The sequence below is a fragment of the Syngnathus floridae genome, chromosome 13 (assembly GCF_059516105.1).
Source record: "Syngnathus floridae isolate MCC-2025c chromosome 13, RoL_Sflo_1.0, whole genome shotgun sequence".
Classification (NCBI taxonomy): Eukaryota; Metazoa; Chordata; class Actinopteri; order Syngnathiformes; family Syngnathidae; genus Syngnathus; species Syngnathus floridae.
Genome location: NC_142425.1, coordinates 4475873 through 4497845, shown reverse-complemented (window position 1 = coordinate 4497845; position 21973 = coordinate 4475873). Strand labels below are relative to the sequence as shown.

General features: G+C 49.2%; 2 protein-coding genes across 2 annotated transcripts; one reads left to right on the top strand and one right to left on the bottom strand.

The window, feature by feature from the left end:
- Positions 1-31: 31 nt before the first annotated feature.
- polr1b (RNA polymerase I subunit B) lies at positions 32-7006 on the bottom strand. The gene is made up of 15 exons (XM_088394953.1): positions 6772-7006; positions 6377-6544; positions 6125-6271; positions 5862-5994; positions 5213-5349; positions 4839-5062; positions 4590-4761; positions 4198-4369; positions 3687-4102; positions 3401-3571; positions 3175-3331; positions 2901-3097; positions 2366-2616; positions 1778-2285; positions 32-1657 (listed from the first exon to the last, which is right to left on the bottom strand). The coding sequence occupies exons 1-15, from the start codon at positions 6946-6948 to the stop codon at positions 1283-1285; spliced, it is 3405 nt and encodes a 1134-aa protein (XP_088251079.1). The 5' UTR covers positions 6949-7006; the 3' UTR covers positions 32-1282.
- A 1109-nt stretch (positions 7007-8115) lies between these two features.
- arhgap39 (Rho GTPase activating protein 39) lies at positions 8116-21817 on the top strand. The gene is made up of 11 exons (XM_088394038.1): positions 8116-8254; positions 15422-15841; positions 16404-17655; positions 17780-17944; positions 18021-18206; positions 18312-18525; positions 18673-18746; positions 18815-19014; positions 19178-19269; positions 19388-19557; positions 19834-21817. The coding sequence occupies exons 1-11, from the start codon at positions 8244-8246 to the stop codon at positions 20026-20028; spliced, it is 2979 nt and encodes a 992-aa protein (XP_088250164.1). The 5' UTR covers positions 8116-8243; the 3' UTR covers positions 20029-21817.
- Positions 21818-21973: the final 156 nt, after the last annotated feature.

Here is a 21973-nt window from a genome sequence, read left to right as displayed (position 1 = left end):
TGTCAAAGAGAAGACCAGTAGATCAATTAGACCAAATTTACAAATTATTTATTCCTGACAAAGCGCACTAATACAGGCCTGGGTCCCGGGTCCCTCACACTAAAACACGTGCGTTTTTGTGACCACCAAAAGACGACCCATTCTTCCGGGTTGCCCAGTTTTAAAGAAACACAATATGAATATTAAAGCATGCAAAATATTGTGAGATGATTGGTCGACGGCCATCTCCTCCCCGCGTCGGCGCTATCGCTGAGGTCAGGTGGTTGGGTTTTCCCCTCGAAGGCCGGTCTCATAGACGTGCTGTCGTTCTCGTTCCTCACCGACCTTGAGATGGTCTCCTCCGGTACTCCCTATCCGGGCCTATTCCACAACACTTCGAAGAAAACAAGTTCATGCAGTTTGCCTGCACATTCCTCGGCCCCCACCAATCCACACAAGCACTCCAATACCAGATATTATATTAATATGATTATAAGTTTAACACAACCTTAAAAATATGTTTGCAAACTGCCGAAAGCACATTTCCCTTTAGGTATGTGGGAGATGCGGGGGTGTTTGAGGTGAGGCTACTATCTGAAGACTTAAAATATTTCAACCAGTTTGCTTTTTAATCAAAAAGAACCCAGTAAACATTTGGAAAAACTAAACAGGAATTCCCCATAGTGCCAACTGTCTGACCATGTTAGGATATTATTGAAAATTGAGAGAAGTCATCAGTGTCTTCACATTGATCAGGGGTGTCAAATGAATTTTTTGTCATGGAGGGCCATTATGACTGTTACTGTCTTCTAAAGAGGAAAAGGCCCAATGTGGAGACAGAAGAGGCTACAACTTCCAAGAAGAAGAAAGCTGGATTAAAATCAAGGCAGAATATCCCGAGATCGCCACAAAAGCACTGAAAACCCTGCTTCCCTTTCCAACATCCTATTTTTGTAAAGCAGGATTTTCTGCGGTTACAGCGACCAAAACAAAGCCACGGAGCAGATACTTTGTATTTGTTTTTATGCCAGTCTTATCATTTTATTTCATCGTATTTATATAAAGACCGGTCCGTGAAAATATTGTCTGACATGTAACCGGTCCGTGGCGCAAAAAAGGTTGGGGACCACTGGTATGGATAACACATAATTCAAGGTAAATATAAGCAAATGTATTATTTCAGAAGTCTGTATGTCCTTTGGCTTCTTCAGTCCCAAAGTAGCTCAAGTTTGCCCAAAATGTTATTCTACTCAAAGAAGAGTACTACAGGGCCTGCAAACCCCTGGCATGGCCCTGACCTCGCTCACTTGATGTCCAGCTTGACTTTGATGTTCATGGCGGCCAGCTCGGCCACAAAGTAGCGGAAAACGTATGGCACGGAGACCGAGTCCACCGAGTCACTCTTGCCACAGAGCGTGCAGACCGTGCGACGGTGGCGCGTGGATGACCAGGAGGGCGGGGGCTTCTCTAGCAGCGGCGACAGCAAACTCCCGCAGTCCACGCACACCTGCGCCACCGAACGGTCGGAGCAGTTGAAGAGACGGTCCTGCAGCAGGAAGGATGAGCCGTGCGATAGCAGTGCGTCACGCTCCATCTCGCCGAAGCGGATGCCGCCTTGCACGTTCCTACCGCCCACCGGCTGGTTGGTGACCTTGTCACGCGCCCCTGTCGTACGTACCTGCCACATCATACGTCACGGTAAAGAAACATTTTTTAAGGTTCAGTATTGGAAAGCAGTAAAAATAAGTTAATGATGTGCTGATTAATAGGTTGTCGGAATTGTGTTTTGCCTCCCTACCTGGAACTTGTCGGACACCATGTGCCTGAGCCTCTGGTAGTAAACCACGCCGATGAAAATGTCGGCCTCCAGCTCCAGGCCGCTGGTGCCACTGTAGAGGCGCTCGGTGCCATAATAGTTGTAGCCGCCTGCCCGCAGCATCTCCCCGAAGTAGTCGAGGGCAGAGTTGTCTTCAGAGAAGGTGAAGGGCGTGGCGTCGTGGCTCAGGCCATGCAGGGCAGCCGACTTGCCCGCCATGCTCTCTATCAGCATGCCGATGGTCATGCGCGAGGGGAATCCGTGCGGGTTGAACAAGATGTCAGGGCTGAGGCCGCTCTCACTGAAGGGCATGTCCTCGGCAGGCCACAGCCGGCTCAGAATGCCCTTCTGGCCGTGACGGCTGGCGAACTTGTCGCCGATGGTGGGATTGCGTGGTACCCGCATGGTGATGCACACGCGCTTGAACAAGCCCGTGCCAACGTCGTTGCCGCAGATCTTGATGTTGTCCACCACGCACGCCTCCTGGCTCCTGCGGGAAGAGCGCATTAGGACCACATAAGGCAACAACAGGATTTCAAATGAGTTAGAGAAGGAAGCAAGAGAACATACTTGTAGAAAGTGACAAAGGACTGGCCGGTGTTCATGTTGATGTAGCTGTAGAAGGGGTCGCCGTAGCGCAGCATGGCGCCCACCGGCGGAAGTCCATCAGCGTCGAGCTGATTATTGACCTTGGGGTCTCCAGGCTTGGCCCCAAACACCACACCGTCGTGGCCCCGTGCCTTTTGGGCCAAGTCCACCAGTTCCGTCTTGTAGATGCAGCCGTGGGCAAAGCCGCGCTCCCATGATGACTTGTTCACAATCTGGCCAGCAGGGGACATCATTAACAAAATGAAGGTTTTTAATTGGGAGGGGATTATTGTCAAATAGCTATTTTTCTATCATCTTACTACTACCACGGATGTGATTTGAGGAGCTTCATTTAGACAAAACCGTGCTTTGCTACCATTATGGCATCTACAAACATTTACATGGATTTCTCTGTTTTTATCAGGACAAATTCTTCTGGAGTTTTGCTAACCCCCACCCTAATGAATTTTTGTGTGCGTGTGTGCGCGTGCGTGCGTGCTAGGTAGGTGCTACTGACCATGGCGTCCTCCATGTCGTAGCCGCTGTAGGAGATGACAGCCACCACGGCGTTGGTGCCACTGGGGTAGTTGTCCAGCTGGTAGTGGTCGTACATGGAAGGACGTACCAGTGCGCTCTGCGGCGTCTGCAGCCGGTACAGCTTGTTGTCCGAACGCTCCAGGAAGGCGTGAAGGGGAAAGCCCATCGTCTGCTTACCTGGAGACCGCCACGCACTCACACCATCACAAGTGGGAAACACCCGCGTGCGAAGCCCGCCTGATCCCGGCACTCACCCATCTGGCACTGGTACATGTTCCTGGGACTCTGGTTGTGGTCCGAGTAGGGTATGAAGCTTGCCACCACGCTGAGCATGCTGTGTGGGAAGAGCTCCTGGTGGCTGCTGACACCCGCCTCCACCTCTGCCTCCTTCACGGCCACGTTGACATAAAGCTGCCGACAAGACGAGAGTGTCAGCAAGTGGCGCTTTCGCGCGGCTTTTTCTTGTGCTTGCTATGTTACCTGCTCGAAGGTTCCAATGAGCTCCTGCTTGCCGACCGCCAGGTTGCGCACAGGGCGCATCATGCGGCACGGCGTGGTGAACAGAAACAGGCCCGGGTACAAGCTGGCTTTGCCTGTCTTGGGCACCAGAAGGATTTCAGTCCAGGGAGGAACTTTTTTCTCCTGCAGAACCTGAAGGAACGTCACACTTACTACAGTGTCAGTGGCCACCCCACTGAAAAAAAAAATCTAGCTCTGCCCCTGAAGTTTCTAGTAAATTAGGCCAGGGAAATTAAGCTTTGCGTACCTTGAACCTGCGCAGTGAGTCCACCACACCGGGGACCAGGCGTTCCTCCACCCAACCCACCACGGCGCCGTCCAGCAGGACCGGGTAGCAGTCGGCGAAGGGGCTGGTGGGGGTGGCATCGACGGGGGTCACACCCAGCGAGCAGAGTATGGCCGGCAGCCCCACGGTGGACGAGGATGCCGTCACCACCTGGCAGCTGGCCGTCATGTGATTCATGAGGCCGCAGGGCTCGCCGTCGGGCGTGTGCACAGGGCACAGGAAGCCCCAGGACTCGGGCAGCAACTTGCGCACAGACGTGGTGCGCATCTTGGTGAAGGCAGCGCCGCGGTGCACGCAGCGGAAGTGCGACAGGTAGCGGATGAAGTTGAGCTTGTCGGCTACCACGCACAAGCCCGTGTTCTGCAACATGCCCAGACCTAACAGCGAAGGGGGTGAGACAATTTGCATGCTTGAAACCTTAACCCTCGTTCAAAACCCTAATTTCTGTTTCAGAAGTCTAGGCGGCGCTGACCCGTCTTGGAGCTGAGGTTGCCGGTAGCCAACAAGTACTCAAAGGGTTTGCTGAGGTCGGTTCCAAGATTGAACATCTTGATGAGGTTTTCCGCCGTCCAGCCACCCTTCAGGTGACTTCCTCGCTTCTCCACCGCCGCCTTGACCGACAGCAGCCACATCCACATCTTCTCCTGCCCCATAGGACGTCAAGCATGCTCACTTGAGGTATGCTGCTTGTTTGGGCTCAGGGCCAGTTCAGTTTATTTCATTCAAATTCATTAGACTTAAAATAAGAATAAAATTAAACCATGGTAAGAAATTTGTTGCTGTGTATAAAATATAAGAAACAATGATTTGGAAAAATAATTTCATCTCCTATGTAATTGATTGTAATATTGATTTATTGCTGACCTTGAGGAACATGAGGTAGAGCTGTCCCGGCGTGAGGACCTCCTGGCAGGCGATGCCGTCTGGGTTCTCCTCCAGGCTCTCCTGCTTGGCGAAGCTGAAAAGCTTGCGACACATCAGGCACAGCAGCCGGAACTTCTCCATGCCTGTCCGCAAGTGGATGCAGATGCACTCGCTGTGGGTGCACAAAGGTATTATGAGTGGCTGCTTCGGTGTTGCCGTGGTGATATGCATGCAGGCCATCGGGCGTACTCCAGCAGGAAGTCGGCGCACTGCCGGTCGGTGTACCACTCGGGCAGGTTGAGTTTCACGCGGAAGCGTCCGCCCAGGTAGTCCAGGACCTTGGAGCGTGACGTGCAGCCCTGATTCGACACCAAGCGCAGCATCTCGCAGGCGGCGCTGCGGTACAGCGAGTTCTCTTCCATGCCTTTGATCAGCTCTGAGAAAATCTCCAGGTCGCTCAGGTCCACCAGCGCCTGCGTGGCAAAGGAAATGGAATCAAAACCCTGACTTGAGCCCCTGCAAAAACCCCAACCCTGGCTTGAAACCCAATCTAGATAGTCTAATAAAACTGCTGGCTTTAAATTGTAAAATCCTTGACGCCTTAGTTTGTAAGTCAAGCGTACCTTAAGCATAAAGCCAATGGGTAGGAAGAAGAGTTCTTTCTGGTGGATGAAGTTGAGCATGATGGTTCCGTTCTCTAAGTAGTGAAGGTGCATGTTGATGGCTGTGTGATTCTCCTTCATGCAGCGCATGGACAAACCTGAAAAGTTGAGGGTGTGAAATTTGCAAGCCAGCAAGCATTTAAGTGTGACACGCAGGCTCAAGAACAACCAGAGCTGATTGGAACAGGTGCGCTGTATTGGAGAAAAAGTTTGAAGGGGGAAAACTTTGTCAAACGTGCTTGCAGGCTGTAGTTTGTTGGATTTATAACATCATTTTACTTTCACCATGAGCACATATTTGAGATTTACAAACTGTTTCACACACATTACCTACACAGATCTTGGGAAGAAAGTGGCAGCAAGACTCAAGTCATCTAAAAGTAAGTCAAGCAAATCTTTTATATTTGTGGAAACGCCTTGGCTGCTTGTTCTTCGTGGATCTTGTTGACCTGAACTGTTGCAAAGAAAGTTGACCAAGTCATGTTTAAACTTTGGACTGGGAGGTTTTCTGACAAGCTGGAATTTAAATGCAGTCTTGCGCCGGCCCGTTTGTTGATGTTGGACGGGTTGAGTTGTGAATGGATTGCGGGTGGGAGAGTTGGGTTCTCACCATACTGTGTGTATCCATGGCCTCTGCTCTTCCACTTGGCTCGTGACACAGCAATGGGGTAGTTCCTCCGAGGCATGATCAGCATGCGAATCACCTTCTCGATGCCGTTCACAATGAAGTAGCCGCCCATTTCCTTAACATCCCGAAGACAGTGTGGAATTATTCAAAACCTTACAGCACTTTCAAAGTCTAACCCAGGCTTGAAATCGTAAACCTAGTTTGACACCCCAATTGGAAAGGCCAAGCTGCACTGCAAGCCCTACCTCAGACTCCTCGTGGTGTTGCACCAACTGCTGCGGCGTCATCCCGTGCAGGTTGCACAGCTTGGACTTGACCATAATGGGAATTTGCCCGAGCCCCTGCTTGATGATCCCTTTGGGGACCCCATCTACACTCCAGCTCACATCTGCCTGGAAGCATGTAAACACAGTAGAGTCACCCGATGATGAAATCGGTCACTAACCCCCCCCCAAACTTGGATTATCAATTATGTCAACGACGTTGACGTCACTCACCACTATCTTGCCCTTGTACGAGCACCTCCTGCCGCGGCACTCCGACGGGAAGACTCTCATCTCGCGGCACACGCTGCCTTTGGACACGGTCGGCGGGTGGACGATCGCCTCTATGAACGCCAAACTGATGCGCTCTCCCTTCACCATGAACTCCAACGGCGGGATGGCCTGATAACACGCCCACGGTCGCTGCATTACGCACATTGGCAGCTTCACACAGCATTGACGTCATACCCCGCACATTTACAGCGGAGGATATTCTCATTTGAAACTCAAGATTAGATTAGAAAAAAAGATATACATATATACACACACGTATTAGAAACTGAAAAGAACACGTGTTTGGTAACACTCATGTCGTGTTTATACGGGGTTAGTTAGGTTGCGTGTAAGACCTGCACAACGGAGTTGAGTCCTTGTCCGATGGCCTGATCAAAAGAGTCAATATGCGCTTTGACCAAATCCTGTACGGCGTCACATTGTCTCTCTTTAAGTACACTGAAGCTTCCGTCCGTCAGGTTCTTCAAACTCGGACTTTCGGTCACGTCGTTCCAGTCCTCCAAGGCGTCCATGCTTGTTTACCACACGTGCCAGCTCGATCCGGAAGTGCCGCTTACGGAAGCCTAAAGCCTTCTAAACTCACTCCTAAAATTGATCACCATTCACCTATAATACGGAGAATTAAACAATCCGAGCCATTGTGACAACTAAATATTCCATGTCGGCTTTTTTTTGTGTTGTACTGATATTGATTATTATATTCAATTAAGGTTAAATATTGCTACACAGGTTTAGTCCCAATGCCATTGCCGTATATGCTTTTACACAGCTCTTACGGAAGCCGATAGTCGCCTTCCCTTCCCTGATTTAGTATGAAGAATTTTGACCGTTGTTAAATTTGAGGGTAGAAGAACCAACACCAACCACATCCGAATGACATACTTTTCATCCTTAGTAGATGCAATCACGCGTGTAACAGACTAGATCAGGAATTGTCAACTGGTGGTCCGCGGCCCTCTAGAGGTCCGTGACGGTATTGCAGGTGGTCCGCGAAATTGGAAATGGAAAATAATTGTAACGTTTTTAAAAATAAAATTGATTTCTTCTTTTGACTTGTTTGTGAATCGTTTACCCATTCAAATTATGTCAAATGTAGGTGAGATTCCCAAAATAGACATACAGATGCAATCACTGCTGAATTCTGAAATCAGGTTTTAATTTTATACCTATTTAGTCATTCTGTTTTAAAATCCGACTCTTTCGTGGGAAAATTCAATAATGGTTCATGTAATGTGGAAACAATGCAATGTTGATTCCACATGGCCCTCAGGTGAACTACGAGACGTCTGTCCGTCTGGTTGTCGTTTCCAGGGTGCCTCATAAATAGCATGCTGAGATTGGTGTGCTTTCACGGGGCACCCAAACATTCGGTTGCACGGTAGCTGGCATCTCGCACTGTTCTTCGATTGAACGCCTCACCACCAAGTGCGCATTCGACCCAATGTGCCAAGATAACGAGAGTAACCATCATACAAAAGGAAGTGATTCGTTTTAGATTTAAAGATCAAGACTAATTTTGACATGGGACATATGTTTTAAAGGGTAATTGTGACGTGACTCAGTGTTTGTGAAATATACTATTGAGACTCGAAAACGCTAAGGATTGCAAAAAGGTGCACACTTCAGAAAGCATAATTTATTTTATTGTGAAAGCCATAACAGGATATGCCCTTGGTGCTCACCGCTACTTTGACTCTGGTCTGGCCCGAGTTGGACTGGTTGGACTGCGGCGGTTGCGGTTTTGGCCAACATGGAGCGAACCTCTGTGGGATTTACTCAAAACGGATTTTAAAAACCGCCGGAGAAAATGGCCGAGAGGTGAGTCTTAGCGACGCGTGTTATCGTTGTTTCGTCGATGGGATGAAGAGTGATATTGCCTCTGGAGGACAGACGGACGGGCGGCCGGTCGCCGCGTCCGGGCCACCATTTATCAACGTTCTCGCCGAGGAGCTGATGGCAGGTGCGCCAGGCTCGGTGTCGGGTGCTCGCCAACCCTCGTTTAGCTTCGATTGGCAGAGTAGCTGGCGCCCGGGAGGAGGCTGCTGGCAGGCGGCTGCCGGCCCCTGCTTGTATGCACCTGTCGGAGCGAATCGTCCTCACCTCAGCGGAATGTCGCTAATGCTAACGGAGGATGCTAACGGAGCATCAGTGCGGGATGAGAAGGAGGAGGAGGAGGCGGCTTCAGCATCCTTATCCTTATCCTCACCGAGGATGGACGGAGTCAGTTTAATGTTGCCTTTCTGACAGTAAATAGTGTGTATTTATGGCGAAATGATCAACTTGGCCACTTTCCTCGACAGATATAAGATTTTAGGGGGTTGGGCAAAGTCTTGCATTTTCTGCCAAAATGCAACTTTTCCCAGTCAACTTTTGCATTCTATTATCTAACTATTGCAAATGTAGCTGTTGAAAACATAACGTAAAGTTTCAGTGGCCTCACCCTCATCCGGATGATGGATGAAGGGAGACTGCAGGAAGTGCGGTGCTCTTCTTCTTCCATTGCGACGCCTTTCAGGCACACGTTGCCTACTCCCATTCAGTAAGGAAGGCAGCATGGCGGCTGTTGCTTGCCTACCTCTCAGTTCGGAGGTTCAGGGCTCAAATCTAGTAACAGGCCGTGCTGTGTGAAGATTGACTGCAATCTTTGCTTTGTCACTGACAATCAGTTGCTGGTCTATATGTGCCTTACTGTACAGTCGACCAGTCCATTCGTGGTTCATGAACTTGGCTGTCGACCAGTTGATTGTTCGTCTTCTGGTGTCCTGCAATTGGCTGGTGACCAGTACAGGGTCTTCAGTGTTTCCCACCCAAAAGTCCCTGCTAAGCAAAGCAAAAAATAAAAACATACTTCTCTTTGAGAAATTGACAACTGGACGATGAACCCAGTCCCTCCCACTATATGGCGTATCGGAGAGCTCACATTAGCTGTTGGGAAAAGTGCTCTGAGGTGTGTTCCTAACTTGATGTTCAGCCGTGAATCCGGTGGAACATTTAAAACAAGCCAAATTTGAATGCGGTCTGACCTAATGCCAAAAAGTGAGCGCACTCCTTTGTTCTGTGGATAGTGAAGATGACAGAGTAGAGCATGAGGCTAACTTAGCTTGTTTCTGGCACAGCTGGCACACAGCTAGGCCAGCATGGTTAGCCCTGCTTAATAATTGATGTTGTTGCATTTGTGTGTTACACGGATCGTGTAACCTCATTTAAATCACGACAGACGTGCACACTCACATTGAGCCTGGCTGCTCTGAACCAAAATGCAAATTTTGTTGTGTATGCATGTCATGTATGTGTGTGAAGGTGACAGACATAATGAGCTATTATCACAAAATATTACTAGAAGCGCCTCACAGTAATGTAAATGATAAACAGTTGCATGACGTTTGTCAAAGTTCAACTCCTGAAATTTGCTCGAGACGGCCGCTTTAAACCAAAATGGCTATCCTCCTGTTCAACTTGATGGTTTCTGGTCTATATTGGCTTGTTGAAGTGCTGTGTGCTAATCTTTACTAGTAGCTAGCTAGCAGCGGGTGTGCGTATTTTAGTGGGTAGAGTGTGTGTGTGTGAGTGTCAGCAACCTGAGTGCGTTGGGGGCGGGGGCACTTTCCAACTCTAATAGGATTACGTCTTATTGTATTTGTTGAAATGCTGCTGCTCAGTGTGTGTGTGTGTGTGTGTGTGTGTGTGTGTGTGTGTGTGTGTGTGTGTGTGTGTGTGTGTGTGTGTGTGTGTGATTGTGCTTCCTGTGTATGGTGTTTTCACAAGTGTTTTGATGTGATGCATGTTGCTGTGATGTGTGTGTTGACATTTGTGTGAATGTGAGTGAACGTATTTTCAATGTGCGTACGTGTACTGATGTGACAAGGTGAGGGAATGTTAACGAGGAGGCACTTTTAATTAACAGTCGCTTGCGTGTGTCTGTGGGCCAGTCAGAGAGAGGGAGAGGTTGTGGAAATGAATCCCCGCAGCCATTGTTGTTGTTATTGTGATGAGTGGTAGCGGTAGTAGATCAACACAAGAGGCTGCAGTGGAACACTTTGATTTGGGCACACACACACACACACACACACACACACACACACACACACACACACACACACACACACACACACACACACACACACACAACTCAGTGGGGGAAGAAGCGCATATTTCATCAAGCTGCCGTCGTCACATCCAAAAGTGCCTTTTGGATGTTAAAATTTTAATTTGTCAACCTGGCAAACATTGCTAATTGATGCCAAGCAAGGAATGAAATGACAATTGAATCCAATTTTGTGACAAACAACAACAGTACCAAACATACAGGCACTTTTGTTCATTTGTCTGTGAACCTTTGCATTGCGTGTTAGCATTAAGCTAGTGGACTTTTATGAGGCAAATGTTTTTTGCCACCATCTCACACCAGTAACTAACCAGTAAGAAAAATCTAAACACTAAAACAAAAACGGCTACAATTTGTATATTTTAAACAATCCACAACCGTGTTAAGAATGGACTGCTAGTTTAAGACCAATTAACATGGATGTTGTGATGCAACAACCCTCAACACTGGCATATTCTTTACATAGAACTCCGGCAATTAGTGCTGCACTGATGAGCTCACAGAGGAGTTGACACGTCCTCGTGAATGCGCCACCACTGTAATGTAAATATCAGGTGTGATGGAAGAATGGATGGAAATAGGACGTTCAGCACACGTGAAAGATTTGGTTATGCTGCAGTCTAAGTGCGGACGCTTGAAGCAGTAAGGAAGCAGAGCTGCTCATTTTGTGTGCGCGTGCGTGTGTGATAATGGCTGTGATTGGTCCGTAGGGTGTAGGCTGAAGGGTCAGAGTGGTCAAACAAGCCCACTCAAGTGTTCCGCTTGCTATTCAAAGCCACTCAACCCCCACAATCCGTGTGTGTGTCTCTGTGTGTGTGCACACGTGTGCGTGCGTGTGTAATAGAGCTGTAAAAGACTCTGGCCGAGCACAATATGTCTCTTGATGCCCTTGATGGCCATCTGGGAGTATGGTGGGGTGTACTGTAGAAAGTGGAAGTAACAAAACAAGATAGCACTTTGGTGATTTTTTTCAAATTAACCAGTCTTGGTGGTTTTTAGTTTGGATTTCAAGTCAGGCTTTTGAACTCAAGTTAGGGTGTCGAATTAAGCTCTAAAGCCAGGATTAAGGTTTTAAGATCGCCTTTGGGTTTCAAACGTTGTTTATAAACCAAGATTAAGATTTCAAATCACGCTTTCAAGATTGAGTAAAGGTTAAAATTCAGGGTTGAGCTTTCGAGTTAAGGTAGTAAATTAGGGTTTAAAGCGTTGTTTAAGGTGACAAGGAAAAGGTTAGGTTTTTCAAGTTATGCTTTTGAGCATTGGTCACAATTTGAAGTCAGTCTCGTCATGTTGATGTTAGGCGCTGCCTGAACGTTGCGTCTGATGCCACAATCATGGGATTTAGGCAGCGGGGTGGGATGAGGGGGATGGGGAACGAGTGGGTTGGTGTCACGCTACCTTTGCAGACGTGGCACATGTGCAGCGACAGAGGGTCACGCCATGGATGAGGCCACCGTTGCTAGGAAACCGTCTCCCCCGCACTCAACTGATGCGCAGCATCCACTGTGGCACGTGTGTGTGCATGTGTTTTGTTTAAGGTTAGCTTAGCAATTAGCATAGTTTCTCCGTCTTTCCTTGTCTTCCCTCGGTGAGAGGCTCGTTGCCACTCGCTGGTGTGGCACAGAGCTCGCCTCGACTTTTGACTGCCGGCGCGTAGGTGACATGAGCCCGTCCAGCCCAGCAAAGCTTTTTGGGACTCGGTAATTCGATTCTTGGATAAATTATGCGAGGACTAGCAAGAATGCTAATGCTAAAACTATGGCATTAAGGTTGCATCTTGGGGAATCCAGTTTGCGGCTGTTCTCAAAGCTCAGAATCATGGACAGGGGGAGCACTGGCTGTCAGGATGGGAAGGAGTGGGGGGAGGGGTTACCTGATGGACTGATTGATAGTAACCAGAAAATGACGGAGGGAGCTGGGGCCGGAGTGTGTCACTTGCCGTATCTCTTGATTGGTATTGGCCCTGCAATCCTCACCCCTGTTAGTCAAGCAGTGATTGGATGCAGCCTGCTCACTGACACGGAAAATCATCAGTGGATGTGGAGCATCCTCGGCATAAAATTGATGGGGCGAAATCAAAGAATGGATGACAAATTCATTCTTTCATCATTCTGAAAGGCTCTGAAGGACCGTGAATCCTTTCCACTATTAGGTGTGTGCGTATGCGCGCGCGTGTTCGTGCTCATATTCTTATTGCTAATCAAAACAGCAGCACCTAGCAAGGCATTAAAACAATTAAACCAGTTTTGTTCCGTTGCTAATCAAAATAGCAGCACCTGCAGCATTCAGCGTGAAGCCTTGCCGCATGTTCGCTACGAGCGTACAAACAGTTGTAATAACGGCCTGTCACAATCTGTGCTCATCATGGTGGCAATTTGAGGGGGGAGAGTTGAAAGCTGGTGAGCTAACAGACGAGCTAACATGTGCACACGCGAGGTGTCCGCTTGCTGCCGTCGCGGAGGACATCTGTGCGGGCTCGCTCGCTGTTAATGAGGGAGAGTGTACGCACTCATCAAATGCTGTGAAATCAGCTGATGCTGACTCACACGCAGGCGTAGCGGGACGGCGGCGAGCCAGTGCGGTTCGAGTGTTGGGAAAGAGCAGCTCCTGCATTTAACATGAGCCGGCTCGCAAATGGACAGAGCGGCAATCAATGTTTAATTAGCCGCACATAGTTTATTAGTCGCGCTGCGTGTGCGTGCATGTCACATGACATCTGCTTGATGGATACAAGTGTATTACTCTGATACGAGAGAAGAAAACTGCACTTTAAGGGCCCTGTTTTTGTCTAACTGCGCCTGGGTGGAGTTCGGGGGCGTTTGCACTATTGTGGGAGTGAACACAGAATATTGTAAAATAATAATAAGATGGATTCCCCCGGCATTTTACACGTCCAGGCATCCATCTTCCGTCACCAAGAAAATCCAACAAAAAAGCTCAGTTCAATAGAGCAGTCACGTGTTGTGCGTTAATCAGAGACTTTAAGAAAACGTGTTTTACAACTCTTTAGTAAAAGATGTGGGGGTACAAAAGCCTTTGCGGCCTGTTTTGCGGCGTGGCGCGGCAGGGGGCCGACTGGCACCTCCCAAGTTTTCAGCTCCCAGCTTTCCCGGAGGCCGCTTTAGTGTTGGCAAGATTCCAGATGAGCTCAGTAGGCTCACCGGGAATGACGCAGGAATCCACGGAGAGGAGATGCTGTGCTCAGCTTTGAGCGGCTGCGACAGAATGAGTGGAATGCCGCCACCCGCCAGATGGCGGGGGAGGAGCCCAGCGCCTCTCCTCAGAATAACTCACAACATTCTCCTTCCTTCCTTCCTTCCTTCCTTCCTTCCTTCCTTCCTTCCTTCCTTCCTTCCTTCCTTCCTTCCTTCCTTCCTTCCTTCCTTCCTTCCTTCCTTCCTTCCTTCCTTCCTTCCTTCCTTCCTTCCTTCCTTCCTTCCTTCCTCCCTCCCTTCCTCCCATGCGTGAATCCACTATCACATCAGACAGTGTCTAAAAGCGTTTTGCTTCAACCATTTGTTTCATAACTTCTTAAAACTATGTCGCGGAAATTGGGACTCTGTGAAACTGAATTGAAATGTTATATGGTATGATTTTTTTAAGTTGATGACAAGTTTGTTTGAAAAATATGTAATAAACATTTGTCACATTTTTCTAATTTAGTTACACACAAATGCTGCCATTTTGCTTCGTCACTGATAACACCGGAACTTTTGGCGGGAAAAAAATCTGTAGAGGATGAAGTTTTCTGTCTAATTTGCAACATCTTCTGTATTTAATCTGCGATTACAATCTGGTGAATTTGCTTACCTGAGCAAAACCGAGCGGCGAGCACTTGAAAGCCACGAAAGAAAGACTGAAAGGCGCGCGCGCACACACACACACACACACACACACACACAGACAGGAATGCAAAGTAAGCAAGACAAATGTTACATTCAGGGACATAAAGCGGCTGGCCAGGGGCCACGAGAAGATGGCGGCTCTCTTGGTAAACACACTTCAAGCCTCTTTGGATACGCTCGGCAGCTCTCACTTCACAAAAACGGCTCAGAAAAAAAGAAAAAATAGCTTATTGTCCGATTTCACAAGCTTGACTTGTACTGACCAAAACAGAGAAAACGAGCTTTTTGCCCAACAGCAAAATACGATTTTCTCGAGTCGTATAAGCCCTTTTAACATTTAGTCGTTTAGGCATAAATTCTTGAACATGAGCTACTTTAGCGTGTGGCGGTTGTATGATGTCACTAGCGCCGGGCAGCAAGATGGCTGACGCCTCGTAGCCCTTGGCCAACCTTTGTAGTCGCTCCGATTGTCCTTGTCGACGTGCGTTAGCCTGACAGACGCCAGCTTTCACTTGATAACCCCGTCCTGCCATTCCACACGTCATCTTACCTCCGTGCTTCTACTAATATGACCTGAAAAATCTTCTTCAATGTCCGTTCATTTTGCACAGAATAGCAACCTGGGGAAAAATAGACACGGCACGGCGGTAGATAAACGTCAGCTGGAGCAGACTGCGTGAAAGGGGTTACCGTGTCAATCGTCAGTTTGTCGTTGGTGAATATTTCATCCCACGCCGTGGGCTGAAAGTGGGTCACTTGGACTGCAAAGGCGTGAAGCAATTACGGCCAATTAATCCTCCCGTCGCCCCAACGGAGTTCTACTTAACGGCCCCCTTCTGCTCCATTTGACACGGCGGGACTGTGACAATGGCTGTTTACAAAGACGCACTTTTTTGTTTTAATTTACCAATTTCATGTGTTTACAAGATTTCTTTGTCTTCCTCTCTTAAACATTTAATCTTAATGGCTGAGAGTAGCATAGCCACATGCTAACGGAGTTGAGCTGACTGAGACTACCCGTTTGTGTGCCGCAAGGTTGGAGTGGGTGGAGATCATCGAGCCGCGCACGCGTGAGCGCATGTACGCCAACCTACTGACGGGCGAGTGCGTGTGGGACCCGCCGCCGGGTGTGCGCATCAAGCGCACAGGCGACAACCAGTGGTGGGAGCTGTTTGACCCCAACACCTCGCGCTTCTACTACTACAATGCTTCCACGCAGCGCACCGTCTGGCACCGCCCGCAAGGTTGCGACATCATCCCGCTGGCTAAACTGCAGACGCTCAAGCAGCACACCGACGCCGCCAGCCCCCGCCACGCCGCCGCCGGGGTCGCCGAAGGGGCGTCGGCCGACAACAGTCCGGGACGCAACAGCGGGGTCAGCCGGGAAGGGAGCACCTCGTCCTCCCTGGATCAGGAAGGGACTGACAAACAGGTCGGGAAGGACGAAGCAGAGCGGTGAGTGAGGGCGGGGGCCAACCGTCACGCAACATCTCAGGCTCATCTCGGCCGCTTGGAAAATTTTGAGTTTATAAGCGGAAAGTCTGCTTCCCAAAAGGCCTGCCGAGGCTCTGAAAATGTTGTGCTGGGCCTTCAAAAGATCCCAAGCGCCTTTGAAGGCTTCTCTTGTTTGTTGTCACATTCTCACGCTCACGCCATTCAGCGAGCATTCGGCGCCCGCTCGCTTCAGAGGTGCCAAAGTGCCAGGTGACCAATCAATTTCACACTAGGGTCCTCCTGTGGTTGTCAGCGGTGTTGGATAAACGAGACCGATGCCAAGTGAGGAGCTGGCTCGCTGGCTGGCTTGCTGGGTGCCAGTGAAACGCTTGCCTGATTAAAGTTTCAACATGAACTCTATGAACTTTGGCTAATTAAACACTCGCAGCTTTTCATTCTTTTATTGATTGACTTGAAGTCTCCCGCTCTCCCCTGAATGTGTCTAATCCCTTTTGTATTTTCTCATTGATTCTTTTCTCCTTTCCTCCTCCTCATATCCTGTCGTCCCCTCTCCCGGCCTCAGCACGTCCCCGTTCAGATGGAACACAGGTACCAAGGAGCGCATGCTGATCAAGGTGACGGACCGCGAGCCCAGCTTCCTGTCCCACCAGGGGAACGGTTACTCGCCGTGCGACCCGCCCACGCCGGGCGGGGGCACGGCAGCGCGAAGCCGGCGTTCCTCCGGGGGCGGCAACCCAGCGCCCTCGGAACCCGACACCTCCCCGGTCCCGTACCCCGAGCGCCGGCATTCTCCCTTTCTGAAGCGCGCCGAGCTGGGCGGCACCCAACGACGCTCCTCGGCCGAGTCGCAGCCGTCGTCGCCGCGCTACGCCTACGAGCCGCCGCTCTACGAGGAGCCGCCCTCCGAGTACCAACCGCCGCCCATCTATGAGGAGCCGCCCTCCGACATCCACCTGTCCGAATCGTCCTTCTACGGTGCCGGGAAGTCGCCCGCCCGCAAGACCTCGGTGCCCCTCTACCACTCTCCCAAGCAGTCCCCTTATGGCCAGCTGGTTCTGACCCGGCAGAAATGTCCAGACAAGACGCAAAGTCTGGAGTACAGTCCCGTGGGGAAGGAATATGTCAAGCAGCTGGTGTATGTGGAGCAGTCGTCCTCTAGCCCTCGCTTCAAGACGGCCGACCGCCTGCTGCGTTACGGCACCACGGGAGGCTACGGCGGCTCCTACGGGGGCTCCTACACCCTGCAGCACAGTCAGTCGCTGATCCGAGACCCCCGCCTGCTGCTGGACTACAGCGGTGAGGGCGGCGAGGGAGGCCAGAGGCTACTCTACGAGGATTCCGTATCCTGGTCGTCCAGCCAAACTCACTCTTTGTCCACGTCCTCCGCCGGAGCCTTCTCCCCTGGCGGAAACCGCAAGCGCAAAAGCCGGAAGCCGTCGCTCCCCCAGGAGTTGGCTCGCTGTGGCGCCCCTGATGGGGACTTTGGGGGCACGGCATCGGAGGCCATGCTGGCGCAGGCCCGCTTGGCGTGGGAGGCGCAGCAGGTGATGAAGCAGCGCAGCAGCTGGGACTCAGGCCAGGGCGGCGCCCAGAGCTCCAAGGATGGCTACGAGAGTGACGGAGCCGTGCCACCCCCGCTGCCGGGGCCGGTGGTGAGGGCTTTTAGCGAGGACGAAGCCCTGGCGCAAAGCGATGGACACCTCTGGAAGAGAAGCACCTTCGAGCGTCTCGGATTCCCTCAGGCCCTGCTGGAGAAAAGTCTCTCCATGCAAACCAGCCTGGCCTCACCCGAGACTTATCTCCATCCATCACAGGTACTCCTTCCCTCATGGGACTTGGCAAAAGTAAATAGTATTTGTAATTGTTTAGCGGCCTCCCAGATACCCGCTGGAAAATTTCCGCCAGTCACTTAACTTTTTGCCCTTCTTCTCGTCTCAGTCGGAGGACCTGGGAGCCTGCGCCCAGTTTGAGGCCAGCCGCAATGCCAGGAACATGATGCCGAGCGCCAGCTGTGGCGTCTTCCCAGAATTCACCCTGAGAAAACCGTCCTCCGAGACCGACATCGAGAACTGGGCGTCCAAGCACTTCAACAAACACACGCAGGTGCACAGACGCTAGCTTTAATGCTCACTTACCGCTCTTAACGTCATAGTAATCCAGTCATGCGATGAATTGTCAGGGTCTGTTCAGGAGGAAGGTGTCCATCGCCAACATGCTGGCGTGGAGCAGCGAGCCCATCAAGAAGCCCATGATCGTCACTTCGGACCGCAGCGTCAAGAAGGAAGCGGTGGACATCTTCAAGCTCATCCAGACCTACATGGGGGATCGCCGCACCAAAGTCGACCCCCTCAACGTAGCCCTGGAGGTCTGAGGACTTTTAGTACACAGCAGTGCCCTCTTCAGGCGTGGTTGGCAACCACAGAAAATACAACGGATTGTCTTAGTGGACTTTTATTTTTTTCCCCTCCAGGTGGTAGTCCGCGGGTGGAGTAACCAGGGACTCCGCGACGAGCTCTACATCCAGCTGTGCCGGCAGACCACAGAGAACTTCCGCTATGACAGTCTGGAGCGTGGCTGGGAGCTAATGGCCATCTGCCTGGCCTTCTTCCCGCCCACGCCGCGCTTCCACAACTACCTTGAGGGCTACATCTGCAGACACATGGACCCTCTCAACGATACCAAGGGTTTGTACACACTTAAGTCTAGTCTTATTTAGCCGTGATTTTTTGACAACCTTATTTTTCTATATGATGGTCAAAATATTACAAACAGCTGTGTAAATAAGAATTTAGCAAAGTTATTAAATAAGTCCTGTGTGTTGTTTTCTTCAGGAGTGGCTATTAGCAGCTATGCTAAACATTGCTACAGGAAGCTAACCAAGGCGGCACTGACCGGAGCCAAGAAGGTACCGTCGAGACCCCGTCCAGTTCAATCCAATCTAGTCCAGTCACGTGTGTCCACGTTCGTTCTCAGGGTCTTCAGAAGCCCTGTCTGGAAGAGATCCAGCATGCCCGCAATGCCATCTTCAGCCCATCCATGTTTGGCTCTTCCCTGGAGGAGGTCATGGCCCTGCAGAGGGAGCGCTACCCGGACCACCAGCTGCCCTGGGTTCAGACCCGCCTGTCTGAGGAGGTCTTGGGCCTCAACGGGGACCAGACGGAGGGCATCTTCAGGTCAGGAACCCCGTTTCTATCTCAATAAATTTGAAGGTGAACCAACAATTTGAATCAGACAAGCTACATTGTACCGCCAAGCCTTTTTATTGCAAAATAAGAAATAATCATAAAATAGTCATATAGCTCCATCCAAAAAGTCAAGTTTTGCTTGTGTGTCCAGGGTTCCAGGAGACATTGATGAGGTGAACGCTCTCAAGCTGCAAGTGGACCAGTGGAAGATCCCAACGGGACTGGAGGACCCTCACATTCCAGGTCAGCACTCACATCCGCCCCCTCCAGCATAAAGGATTCATAGCAAGAAAATGTTTTTGGTTTATTTTTACCGATATTACTTTTTATTTAATTGCATGCCATGCATGCACATCCACAGCGTCACTTCTGAAGTTTTGGTACCGCGAGCTAGAGGAGCCACTCATCCCACACGAGTTCTACGACGAGTGCGTCAAGAACTACGACAACGCAGAGGCCGCTGTCCAAGTAGTGCTGGGACTGCCGCACATCAACAAACTGGTGCTATGCTACCTCATTCGCTTCCTGCAGGTACGAACACAGCACCAGCGCAAGGACAGGAAATTGTACATCGGAATAGTCAAATAATTAAGCAGACATGAAAATTTGTTTTTGTAAAGAATTGAATTGTGACAGTATTTAATGAAATTAAAAAAGTTAAAATGTTTTTGTCAAAGAAAATAATCCATACAATATCAGTTATTTCTATAAATTTACTATAATTAAGTTGTTATTGAATTAGAAAGTGCAAAATATATATGCTGAAAGTTTATGAAGAATTGAATTGAGTAATTCATGGCAACACAGGTGTTCGCACAGCCGTCCAATGTGTCGGTGACCAAGATGGACGTGAACAACCTGGCCATGGTGATGGCGCCCAACTGCTTGCGCTGCCAGTCGGACGACCCGCGCGTCATCTTCGAGAACACGCGCAAGGAAATGTCCTTCATCAGGCTCCTCATCCACACGCTGGACACCAGCTTCATGGACACCATCCTATAACCCCCCCACACACATACACACACACACCCTAAAAGAAAAAAAGAAGGTGGCATGACCCACACCCCTGCGGTACTCCGTGTGCCTTTATGGAAAGCCCCTCCAGCAATTTCTCCACGTCCTTTATATACTTTGTCCTCACTAGGAAGACAATTCAGTGCACTAGTAGTACAGCTGTAGCGTTTAAAAATAAATAACTGTAAAAAACAACACAAGTCACAGTCGTTCTACTAGTGCTCCGAATGCTCTTATTCTGCTGGACCAAGAGAGCATTACCACATGGACACCAAACTAGATATCAAGGATGGAGCCATCTTACGATCTTAGTATCAGTATGCCAACTGAGGCACGAGAAATGAAGAAACTTTAGCGTCAACTTAACCATCTTACGAGTGAGGACAAAGCACATACCCGACTAGTACATGGACCTCAAGCTGGGTATGAAGATTATGGAGCAAATCCTGAAAGATCTTTTCATATGCCTTCACAGTTGCAAGACCAGGATACCCTCATTGATGCCGTTGCGACTCGCCACTGATTTGTGAATGTGTCTTTTGGTTTACTTATTTCACACCATGACACTAATGTGCTTCTAAAAAAAAAAAAAAAAAAAAAAGGAAAAAAGACAACGCTGCAACGTCCAAGCCCCTTTCGCGCAGCACCACAAGTGCCGACACTTTTACGGGTACGAAGATTGTGAAGTTTCACATCCGACACCACTTCTGCTCTATTTGTGTCAAAAGCGATTGTCAGCGCCCGACGACAGCGTAATAATTCACGGTGGGATCAATCCCAGAAAATTCATTTGAAATTACATTGGTGCCTTGAGATACAAGAGACCCAACAATTTTCGGCTTTTTCTTGCAAGCAGAAAGTTGAAATCTGAGGACCTCGACATCAACACAGTTCACACAAGCAGACAATAATTACATGTATTGAAAACGGCTGTAACTTGACTTTAGCTTAATGCTAACAGACAATTGGAAATATTTTAAGACGGGCTGCTGAAAATATAATACTTAAGTAGAAATTGTTTATCCTCTGCAACAAAGTATTGCTCCAACTTACTATAAGACACTTGTAGTAGTAAGAGTCTTCTTTGATTGTGTCTGCATAACAGTATTATATTACCCTCCAGTGGCCACATTGCACATTAACTAGAAGCTGCAATCAAACTCCTATTTTGTTTTTCGGAAAGTGCAATAGAGCTGATTTGCCCACGTCGTTATCTCAAGGTGCCATTGTATTCAAAGCAAATTAATCATACAAAAATGTTACCATGAAGATTCAAAGGTTTGGGAAGCCGACCGAATTTTTTAACCTGCTCTTTTTTGAAACTTGTAATTTATTTCTTATTTATTTGATGCCTTCTTACGTGTTGTACGCGTGTCAGACGAATGTGTGTGATGTACATTAAGCGTGTACAGACAAAAAAAAAAGTTGACCTATAGAGTGTGATGTGAACGTTAACATGAAACAAACAAGCTTAAGCTTTTAAAGACATGGTAAAATTTCTCACGTTGATGGAAGTTTACGAGTCTATTTAAAGGCGTTCTTGTGGGCGTGGCCGAGCCGCGCAGTCAATCAGCATGCACACGTAGTGACATTGAAGCAGATTGTTTCCAGTTCCAGGTGTAAAAGAAAACCCAAGTTCTTTTTATATCGGACGAGGGGGTTTTCTATTCTTGTGATGAGGAGGAGGAAGAGTGAGGAATATCAGTGTTTGTCACTTGTCACTTACAGTCAAGACTGAACGTGTTCCTTTTTGCTTTAATAAACGACTCAAAGTGGCTTCGTCTTGGCTCGCAACATACAGTGCGTGTTTTGGCAGGTCGCCACTTTTCGTCAGACATTTTATTGCCACTCCCGACTGAAGTTTATTAAGTTTATTAAAGACAAATACGTAAACTGCCTCACAACTGCAAGTTTATCTTGATGCTAACATAAT